At 37.9% G+C, this 12000-nt stretch overlaps 1 protein-coding gene across 2 annotated transcripts in view; it reads right to left on the bottom strand.

Annotated features, from left to right (window-relative positions):
• Nucleotides 1-416: 416 nt before the first annotated feature.
• CIRSR (corepressor of RBPJ and splicing regulator) overlaps nucleotides 417-12000 on the bottom strand; it is a 24859-nt gene continuing 13275 nt past the window's right edge. For both annotated transcript variants that reach the window (XM_074594844.1, XM_074594845.1), the window contains 3 exons: nucleotides 5236-5342; nucleotides 3691-3776; nucleotides 417-1999 (listed from right to left, as the gene is read on the bottom strand). In XM_074594844.1, the coding sequence (XP_074450945.1) occupies nucleotides 1273-1999; nucleotides 3691-3776; nucleotides 5236-5342 (920 nt within the window). In that variant the 3' untranslated portion in view covers nucleotides 417-1272. The remainder of the gene's footprint in view (nucleotides 2000-3690; nucleotides 3777-5235; nucleotides 5343-12000) is intronic.

The raw sequence follows: 12000 nt of genomic DNA, 5'->3' as shown, positions 1-12000 counted from the left end.
CTGTCACATCACTCTGTCCTCTCTCACACAGAGGGACAATAAATTCCTCACAAGAGGTTTAGTTTAGATTGTTGGTACGGGCATTTCGGTGGTCTCCTCTAAACCAGACCTCACACCATATGTTATCCTGTGTGATATCAAACAAAACTTCTGAGTGACCATTTTAAGAAGCAGAAGTGGACTGGGAATAAACGACAGTCCTGCTTGTCCTGTGAGTGAGGAGGGGAAGAGAGCTGCTTGCCAGGATACCGAGTACGGTGACGCCTTTTCCCCTGTCCCCTAAGTAATATACTTCCATCTGCCACCCTGAAAGGGCAGAGAAGTGTTTCCTCTGCAACAGAAACCTCATGAAGTGCTGCTTTGTGCATTCGTACTGATTCAGAACTCTAGAGACGGCAGCAAGTCTTTCTGTTTTTAAAGAATAAGGTATTTTATTATGGAAGTTCATCTTCATAACAGTGTGTGCAGAAAATGACCGACAATCATTTAAAAAAAAAAAGTTTGTTTCATGAAAACAAAAACATGACTATTTACATTAACCTTCTACCACAAACAATGAAATACCTGAAACAGTCGAGGCAGTAAATATTCTTTTCATGTCTTGAGAGATTATTGAACAATAACTTGACATTGTACTGACACATACCAACGGGGGTTCAAGATGTTTAGACAGCCCCGACCAAGCTGTACACTGCAGGAGGTCAAAAAATGTTGGCTATACACTTATGTGAACTATGTCTCTCTCTTGTTTTAACTCATGAAATTGATCTCTTACAGGGAAATTTAGGAAAAATGCTTCAGTATGAAAAAAACCAACAAACCACTCTCTCCAATACAATGTTTTGATATCCGAAGCATGGATTTTATCCAGAACTCTCTCAAATGTTTGTTATCATTTAACATATCCCGTGTCACTTCCCAAATTACTCTCTGCTTCCCCTCACGGTTGCATCTAAACAGAAATCATCATCGACAAAACCAAGAATATCACATACTGCTCCGAAGTATTTTAAAACCCTAAAATCAGGTCTATGAATTACTGCATGTATACAAGAGGTATTTGCCAACAAGTATATTTATACAGTAAGAAAAATACCATAACATTTATACCTAATTTACAAATATTCCAGCATTACAGAAATGATGCTGTTGCCTTTATGTAGGAAATGCTAGTTACAGAGGCTGTAAAATGAACAGCGATACATAATTGAGCCCTTGTTAAAGGTATTCATCACAAAACGGAGACATTCTTGTTTGCACCTGTCCCCTACACTATCTGTTTTTTTTCCTCTCTCTGCTTCTGCTTCTACTGCGTCTGCTCCTTTCTCTGTGTTCCGCTTTACTGCACTTGTCCCCATAGCTCTCCCTGTATTTTTTCTTCTCTCTGTGCACATCCGTGCTGGGGCTTCTGGTTTCATTTCTCCTGTGCCGCTCTTCACCAGGGCTTTGACTTGGACTTTGTCGTATTTGCCTTTGCCTGGAACGGCCGTGACTAGTGCAAGGACTTCTCCTGCTCCCCTCATCCACGCTTTGGCTTCTACTGTCCCTCTCCTTTCTTTCAGTCTCTCTCTTGCTGGTGCTATGGTATCTGCTTTTGGACTTTCTTTCCCCCTCACAGGAGCTCCATTTGTTGTTCTCTGCAGAACTATCTCGCTTTAAAAGTCTGTACTTCTCCCTATCTTTGTCCTTGTTACCGTGACTACTGGAGAGATCTTCATAAAGTTTTTCCTTCCTAGTCTTTGCCTTTCCTTCTGAATCGCTGCTGCTGCTAGCCTCTGAAAACTTGTCTTTTTTTCTTTTCTTAGAATACCTCTTCTTTTGTGCTGCTTTATCTCTGCTGTCAGTCTCGCTATCGCTGCTGCTTACTGAAGTCTCACTGGAGGATGAGGAAGAGGATCTCATCTTATGCTTCTTGTGTTTACTTTTGCTTTTTTTCTTTTGCTGCTTTTTCTTCTTTCTGTCTTTCTTTTTCTTTTTCTTCTCCAGACGATCCAACTTCCTTTTATTTCCAAAATAGAAGAGTAGTGCAATCAGATGAGTTAAGATACTCTAAATTACAAAGTCACTGTCTTTCTAAAGTTCACTACTTTTGATGACCTACACAGTAAATACACTATTTTCCATAAAAACATGTTGAATTCCTCTCCTCTTTCAGCAAAGTATTATTTTTAAACTTCTAACCTGATGTTAACCATAGTAAGAATCCTCCTTTAATGCACAGCTGCTCCCTCAAAATGGGCGGAATAGGATTTTTTAATTCTTTAATTTTAAAAAAGGTAAGTAAGATACGTCAAATTTGGCCTTGTAACTAGGAATAAATACATTCCATAGGGCTTTTTTTTTCCCTTGACAGCCTGCTCTGGAGACTTTGGAAAATTATTGTTGCTTTTGTTTGTGCATTTTTTTAAGAGATTTTGAAAATGAAAAAAAATGCAATCAGCATTCACTTTCTATTAATGATGGAAACTGAGACTCTAAAGCCTACGTCTCTGAATTCTCCAGGCAAATAATACGGGTATTTTCAATAACCCATCACAACTAAAAATTTAAATTTTCTAGCCACAAGTACAATATTCCATCATGCACGCGCATTCACTGCTATTTGACTGATTTCACCTAGTTTTTATTTTGATTTCTGTGTTTATTCTTCTCAAAAAATCAGTGACTGAATAGCGAAATTACTTTCAGTGTATTAAAAATAAAATCCCTTCAAACTAGTAAAATCTAAAGGACTCAAATATTTACCGAACTTCAACTTTCAAACTATAATTTCATTGTGTTGGGCCACCAGAAGTTCAAATAAAATACCGTTTTAAATTACTCAAACTACATACACATTCCTTACTTAAAAGCAACATAAAATATGCCAACTGTTTTCAGAGAATTATTTATTATATATGCAAATACTTCATGTACCTGCTCAGCCGTTCACTCTTCTCCCCTCCTCTCACTCCCCATATACAGAATGTCTTTTAACCTAAAAGTCTGTTTTAATTAGTGATAATTCTACTGGGCACTAGTTAATATTTTTAATTTTAAACATTTTCAGGTTATTTCAAGATAACGTTGCAAATTAACAGAGAGGAAAAAAAAAGCCACCTAAAATATGAAATCAGTAGGGCAGAAGGAAAGAACGAAAACCTCATTAACTTTTTATTCTAACTACAAAGCCACGGGGAGCTCCCTCTGCTGGCGCAGCAAACTCTAAGCCCTGATCCGAGCGCAGCGTGGAGCTACGCCAACCTTGGCCCTGGGGTGCAACGTCAGGTCCAGTGTAGCCGCACAGGAGAAGATAGCAAACTTTGCCAAATTGTAAACCAGTAAATAAGCACATAGAATTTTTAGCCTGGAAGAAGATACTGTGAACACTGGAGTGCAAAATAATATTTTAAAATAGCTACTGACAGCACCTTCAGTGAGCCAGTTGTTATTATTTCAGCGTCCCAGTTAAACTGGAAACAAGCCCCAGTGCAAAGGCATCACAAGTAGATGAGAACAGACAGATTAAAACAACTGGATTAAAAAACTATGCTGCAGAATGCCATTTGTGGTCAACTGTACGTTAAACTAAGCTGATTTTCTTCTGTACTGACGGTGCTAAATTCTTCAATGGCTTAGAAGAGCTACGGGGACAATCATGGAGTCAGAACCACTGGCGATACAGATCCCCTCCCTAGGTACCACACTTACCTTAGAAGTTTCTGTTTTTGTTTGGTTGACAGTGATTTTAAAAATTCAACTTCTGGATCATCCTCTCCTTCGCTTGCAACAAATTCCTAGGAATAAGTGGTAAGACATTAAGTAGTTATATATAAAAATAACCTCTTCATTCAGCTTTCTGTATTAAAAGCGATGCCTCTATACACTGTATTTTTGCACAGGCACAAACACATCTGTATTACTAAGTCAGCTTAAGACTCTTTGGAAAGAGCAGCAAACTGCCTCAAAGCTGAGTAGGTGTTATAATTGGGGGGGTTATACAACAGGAGTTATTAGTAACATATGAAAAAAAATCACTGCTAGGGAAAGAAACATTTCTGAAATAGTTAATAAAAACGAGCCAATTTTGGAGCCCACGTGATTCCCCAGGATAAGTCACTCCATTGTTATCATGCTTGGATGAATAGGTAAGATGCTAGTCCTGCTCGAACCCAGAGTAATTTAAGCAAATTACTTTTCTGTCTCGGTTTAGTCATTAGGAAAATGGGTATTAACACACATCTACCTCACTGTTGTGTTATTAGTCTTTAAACGTTCATAAAGTGTTCTAGCAATGCAAAATACTGTAATCATATAATCTACATACAGTAACGCAATCAGCAAAGCATAGCTACTTTGAAGACCCTGAATTCTTCCAATTACGTGCATCTGGTACGCTACAGTTCTCCACCGTGATGTTTTTAATTTTAGCCACACTCAGGAGGGCAAAGAAGAAATAAAGATTAAAAAGCTCTTCCAAAAAAACCCCACCATACCTAACATAAACCAAACATACCGATATCACTGTGATTCATTTAACAATGCCCATATGCTACATTTTTCTGGGGTACCTAGCTTTTTTAAATGTACATCCATCTGTGGAGACACAATGAATTGTTGATTTACTCAAGATTTCAAGACCAGCTGAGGGTCGTCATCCCTGTTTACTAGTGGTTTGACTACCCTGCCAGATGAACAAAGGGTATTTCATGGCGGCTCACCCAAGGAGTGTTTACGAAATTTTCACTTTACATTTTTATTAAAGCACCTGAATCAGAAATGTACCTTCTGCAATCTAAGTAAAAACAATTAAACATTTTCACTCCCAGAAATACCCGATGTAACAATAGTCAATCAAGTAAAAAACTCTTCAGATACAGCATTCCTGTCAATATTATTGTGCATTATTTGTGCATTATTTGCGCATACTTCCTCAAACTTAATCCAAAGGCTAGCATTGCATCAGAAGTATGCGGCAAATCCCCTAACCATCCCCTTTATGAAAAATTCTATTTCTAGTCACCCAGAGGAGGGATTTAATTTATTATATGTGGTTTTAAAAGAAGTAATTTATGATTCACCATTCTGACTGAAAATGGGGAGATGGAAAACAGTAAGTTTTTGGACATTTTTCTACTGGTATAGCTATTCAGCTTTCCTATGGATATGCATATTTGAAAACATTAAGTAGCAATTCACAAGCAATCACATTTAGATTTATAGACATTTTCAGCTTACTGGTAAAAAGATCATTACCTGTGATGGATCATTTGCGGTCAAGTTTCTCCCCAGCACATTTTGTTTCAGTGCAAACCCACTGTTTCTCATCTCCGCTATTAGCTCCGAGGGGTGCATTGATGGCCCTGTTCACAAAAATCACAGTTTGAATGTATCATTTATATCTCTCTACCTTTTTTGGACTCCACAGTGGGAATTCAGTTGAAGCTTTGTTAAGTAAAATCACAGCTAAATCAACTCAATAATCTTCTGCTGAGCAAATAATCAGATATGATTTTCTAAAACAGCAGTCTGGAGATTCAGAATAGAAAATAATTGCATTTTTCTTTAAGTACAAGGGGATTCTCTTATGTAACTTTGCCATGTTGAAAACAATATATTTAGGTAAGTCTAGTAATATATTTTTAGTATAGTAAAAAGGCACAGGAAACCTAAAGAAAGCACATTAAGTAAGACTCATAGGGGCCTCCTCTCCCTTAAAACAATGGCAAAATGCACTTTTAATATGTCACTAATCCTTATTTCTCCATACGACATTTTTCGTATCACATTTTTCAGAACGACACAAATTTTGGAACTTAAATGTAAAAAGTAACCATTAGTAGAAACTCAATATACATATGGAAAATAAATAAATACATGCAAAAATTATCTACGTCTGTACTTATTCTAGGGACCACCAGATATGCCAGGTCTCTAGGCTGCTATCTCCTCAGAGATTTCTGTTTCGACAGTTTAAGAAATATGCTATATATTGCATTACAGTAGGTGTTTTTAGGCACATTTTATTTTTCTTTGTAAACATCTAACAAGGAGTAAAATACAAGATGTATTTTGGATCGTTCAGACTTGACGGCATAATTTGTAAACCCAGTAACTCACTCTTTTGCTTTAATTGAATACCTGTGATCGCCAAAACCTCATGTACTTGTCTGATCCTTCATCCTAAACATACACACTTTTGTTAGGTTACTTTCAGTACATTTTCTCACTAGTTCATTCACTAACCTTACTCTCAATGAATTAGCACTACTGTACAAGGTAAATATTAATTAGAAGGGATGTAAAATAACTAACAATTACCATTACTTCAGTAAACTAACTGTAAATGATAAGATTAACTACTCTGGTGAAACATACCGATCCTGCTTTGTGGTTTTAAGAGTTTCTTAGTTGTGGAGATGGACAAAACTCATACATTTTTTAACACAGAGAAGTATGGGAAGGGAGATTTTTACTACGGAAAATATATGGAAAGTAAAACAGCACTTTCTCAAAACAATGCCAACTCCAACTTTTTGTCAGTTTTCCTGTATAATAAATACACTGCTTACAGAAACAAACAGGCCTATGGGTAAAGCAGGAAGGAAGAGGATAAAACCTTGAATATGGTTTACTGACTTTACATTCACAAGTTCCTTATTTTGCCAGGCAAAAGAATTTTCTAATGAGATACCTTTTAGTCTTTCCTTGAGTTTACACTTCTGTTAAGTAGGGGGTTATTCCCCCCTCCCATATATTTTACCAAAAGTGATTTTTCTTTTTACATCTTATAGTGTAAAAGTAAGCTCACTGATTGTTAATAAATGTATATGGGCACCAGTGTTTACATTTTTTGCATATTTCAGACTTAAAACCTTGCTCTGCTTGCCCAAATCTACTCTGGCTGGAACAGAAACCAACACAAGACAGAAACCTAACAACAGAATTTGGCACCAGGTGATGTCTTGATTTGAAAAGGCCACAAAAAACAGCCATGCGATTCAGTCAAATACCCTGTAAGAGGAAGCTGAACGGAGACAAAGTGTAGAGTCATGAAAGAAGATTTCACCATCTTGAAGACACCCAAAACATGTGACCAGATTGAAGCCTGGAATCCCCCTTGTTACTGAAAGGCAGTAGGAACCACTCCCTAACAAAGTGACCTAACTAACTTACCAGCTATTCTCCCTCCAGTGTCTCAGCATTGTACACATTTTGACGTGTATGGGACACCTAATTATCCTCATTACCATGATTAGATAAATAGATGAACACAACTTATCCAAATGTATACAGGAGATTAGCAAAAGAACTAAGACAGAAGCCCTAACTCTGTGGTTCCATACAGGGACTACAGGCAGAATCGAGACCAGCGAGGCACGAAGGCGAATCCGCCTTCAAAAGCACAGTTCAAAATTAGTTTCAAGAAACAGACCTTTCAGGCATTCTTTGTGCATTACACTAGAAAGAGGTAGGCAAAATAATTTCCTCTTTTACACAAAAAGCTGATAATGAATGCACAATACTATTGATTTTTGTGCATTTGTGCCCAGTGGACATCAGTCGTGCTGTAACTCACAGATTGATGCAAGTGAACAAGAGACCTGTAGTGGCTGCTCAAGCTGGGATCCAACATGAAACCACACGCAAACTTTTGAGTAGCTTCCATATGCTTTTTAGAGGCAAAATCAGCACTAGGTTTAAAAACTAAAAACACAGGTAAGCTTAGAAGGAAAGCAAACTAAGCTAAAAATAAATTTATATGAGTTCTGTTTCTCTGTTTGTTAATGACATCAAGGACACGCTCATAGCTCCAGCTACAGTTTTTTAGTTGCAGCATGGTATTACCATGACAAGGACAGGTAACAAATCACTGTTATTCCTGTTTTGTGGATGTATACAAATTACATCAAATGCACCTACAGAACCTTGAGACTAAAGTGGTTTATAAAATAAATGATGCCTGGTTTGGTCTCTCTTTAATAGTGAGGGAAATAGTAATTTAGGCTCATCCTAGCTTGTGAGGAGATGCAAGAATCTCCATGAAGCTTTATACATAAAAGGTTTTAGAAAACCCTAGGAAATGAGATTCAGAAAATAAAACAAGCCCATAAAGGAAAGTACACTCAAAACACAGTCCTGTTTCACAACCCTTCCGTGTGCAGACCCCAGCCAGGCACGCCAGAAGCACACTGTCCATTACAGTTGATTCTGGAGGACTCTCTTGCAGCGTGTGATCTTTGCAGTTTAAAATATATCAACATTTTTGAGGACGACGCAGGTAAACCTGCTCGCGCTTTTTGTCTGAACAGCTGATGCCACTGAACTTCTCAAAAGTTCTGCTGCCCAATGACAGCAAGGCTGCATCGCTGTGTTTGTTCAAGTAGACCACGACAGGGAGAAAACAGTATCTGATCTGGGAAGCCTAAAGAGACTACTTTCTTTCTGGTTACAAGTCCAGGACAAGAAGTTCAATCAAGACATTATATCTGACAACGGCTGCACAACTTAATAGCAAACCTCTATCACTACCTGCTTTCTGCAACACAACAACGAGAATCAAGAAAATATTTACTCTCATAATGGAACTCCTTTGCTTGGAATCAAAGGAATCAAATGCTTGGAGACTTTCTTTTCCCATCCATGCCTCAACATGATTAACTTTAATGATTTTGATAGGCAGATCTGATTTTCTTTGAAATATCAGTGACAGTTTGAGGTCTCCTGAGATTCCTCGGCACACCTATTTTACATGACAGCACGGAGGGTTGTAACACACTTTTTTTTGGGCTGCTTCTTCACACAGTCTTAAGAGATGAAGATGCCTGAATGTGTGAGCAAACAATCACATTCCTATTTCCACACTATAAAATTAAGTAGAGGATTTCTCCTGGGTAATACAAATGAGGGAGATAAAAACGGTAAAAGAAACTGCAAACACTGAACCTCACTTAAGAGAGGTCTGAAGAGAGGTTTTCCTTATTTAGGAGCTAAAGCTTAAATCTTGAAGCCACCAGCATACTGGCTGGTAGAGGGCCTCTTCCTTTGTTTGGTGTGAATTGATTGCGGAGTCCTGCTTGCTGGAGACGAGACTATGCCCAGCGTGATCAAACTTGGTTTGCCTGGTAAATGGCGTGGCTTGGGCAGGACCAGCCGCTGAACAAATGACAGATGCTCTCTTTAACCTTTCTCCCTTCAGAGGAGGAGAGAGAGAGAGACTTAGGAGTTGAAAAGAAATTAAACTAATGAAATATTAATAATAAAATAATAAAAAGATGATAATATTAATAAGAAAAAATATATATACAATATATACAACCCGTATCAAGCTCCCAGGATGAGGATCACATCACCGTCAGGCACTGGGAACGTCCCAGACTGGACTCAGCAACGGATGGGAGCTGAACTCAGGATCTGGATTCAGGAACGCATGGATTGGGATCAAAGGTAGATGAACAGACAGAGTCCTCCTTGGACACTGGCCACCGAAGAAAGAGCCTGACCCCTTTGATCCCTCAGCTTTTATACAGAGCATGATGTCGATGGGATGGAATACCCCGTTGGTCAGTTTTGGGTCATCCGTCCTGTCCACTCCTCCCCACAGGTGCGACCTCTCTATGCTCTCCTGCTTCTAGCAATAAGTATAAGCAGGAGCCTCTCTGCGTACCATTCCTTGGTATTCACTAGTAGCATCAGGCCTTATTGCTCTGGTAGCAGACACTGTCTAAAAACACGCTGTTAATTTCAGAGAATTAGAGAGGCTTAACTGAAAAGTAAAATTACTGAAAAGAAATTAGCCAGAGGTAAGTCTTTTCACCTGTCTTTGGGTTATGACTACACCCTCCAAGATCTTCAGAAAAAATGGTACCAAGTATACCTGATAGCCATATATCTTCATCTGTTTACATTCCAATTAAGTCATAAACTGTAAAACAGATGGTAAGTTTGAGCTGAGAGGCTCTCAGTTGGCTAAAATCTTGGGAACTGATGTTAGCCAAGTACTCTTGAACAGCTCCCGTCAACTTGCAAGAAATCACTCCTACATCAGGCATAGAAAAATACTTTGTGTACTGTGAAAACTGATGTCCTCATACATGCATTCCCTACGGACTTGTGCGACAGTCTGTGAAGGAGCCACCTGTGTGATCTCATGCAGGTGAAACCATCTAGAGATGACATTATGCCATGAGTTGACAGAACATTAGAGACAGGAATCCTGTAAAAATAGATGATTGCTACGACTTCTAACAACTAGTCTCTCAGCATTCATCCACCAGCAAACTAAAAATAACTTCAAAGTTACAATGTTTCATCATCTGCTTCTTATTCTTTCTGAAATAAGTCAAACACAGTACCTTGCTATTTTTGAATATGACTGTCAAGCTTATTTTCTGGAATTTACATTTTGATAGGGAAAAAAAAAAGAAAAGAAAAAAACCTTTAAAACTTTTCCAGATGACACTTGTTTTAAACTAAAACATTTATCTGCTTTAAATTAATTCATAGTCTCGGAAAAGCTTTTTATCATATAGTGGAATTAATTGCATGCTGATATCATACTTATTTTTGTGCATTAAGACAACTGACAACTTGTTAAGTTTTCTACAGCTACAGGTACTTAAAGTTATATTCAGGGCTTGCACAAAAGAGGCTCCATAGTTAGAGACCCACTAAAGGATTTTAAAAATATTTTTTCATTTCATGGTCTTTATAATTCTCAAGAAATAGTGTTGTCAAGCAAATAGACTACAGTTTCTTCCTGCTTCTTACTTCCCACAGAAGTTCTTGCTGCATTAATTCTCTCCATTATCTTCTGCTTAAGACACTATTTAAGGAAAAAATCCAGATAGCTCAGTTGACTCAGAGTTAGGGCACAAAATCTGGAAACTCAAACCATTCAATGAAGCGTGAAAAGAAGGATTTTAGTCTTCTCAAAGTACAACCTGAGTGCGACCATAGCTTGACAGCTATTGGTGCATCTTTATAATATTTGTACAATTACTTTATAATATTTGTACAATTAAATAAACAGAAGAGTGGTAAACAGAATTTTTCTGAAGCCTACGTGAGCATCAATTATACCGGATTGCAGAAGGATATATATCATCCGAGGATTTCTACAACATGTTGTCAAATTGCTTTTTTATAACAAAGAGCACTCCGATTTCTTATCACACTTAACTGAGATGAGTTTAACAGAATCGATTCTGCTTCTATTAAACAACCTGGGGGGGAAATATAATTCTGGATTTCAATCACTTAAATGCCCAGCTTACAGCAAGCTCTCCTACCCCACCTTACTACTTATCCCCGCTCCCCGCCCAGAAACAAGAGAGACCTATAGCGGCTATCATTTTTGATTTTGTCTTGTCCTTCTCTTGAAGCTACAAATGCAGAGTGTATGTAACGCGCTGTGGTTCCCAGAATGCTTCCTCTAAGAGGCACGGGCACAGGGCTCCTCTTGGGAGAACAATGCTCGCTGTAACACACCATCTAGCAGGCCTCCATTAAAATGTCTAAAGCACATTTTTCAAATTATCCAATATTACAGAACAGTATGCTAAAACCTCTTTTCATAACGACTGTGATTTAATATCACTTTTTCTGCAACGGTTTCAGCGGCAGTAAGGACAGACCATAATGTTATGATTGCCAGTATCACCAAAAATAGCAGTTTTACTTCTATCTACTCATGATGCATAGACTTGACAGTGTCTGCTCAATTTATTGATAAAAGCTTTCACTGCTGTCACCAGTGCAGATGAGCAAACTGAATTATTCTTTGCAATCAATTAAGTTTTAAATGGGTTTTTATTGTGGAATACATAGCGAAAGCAAAGAGATAAGAAGCAGTAATAGTGTAACCCCTATTCGCACCTGTGGCAGCAGAAATTACAGTAACCAGTTGTACTTTGATAGTGGCTGCTGTTATGTACTGTCATGAAACAAAACATACTACTCAATATAAAAGTTACTGAAAAAAGCAGCAGATTCTTTATGATGTCATTTTAATTACAACTT

This window comes from Larus michahellis, chromosome 7 (assembly GCF_964199755.1).
Source record: "Larus michahellis chromosome 7, bLarMic1.1, whole genome shotgun sequence".
Lineage (NCBI taxonomy): Eukaryota > Metazoa > Chordata > Aves > Charadriiformes > Laridae > Larus > Larus michahellis.
Note: the sequence above shows the minus strand (reverse complement) of the source record. Positions and strands in the feature narration are given on the sequence as shown.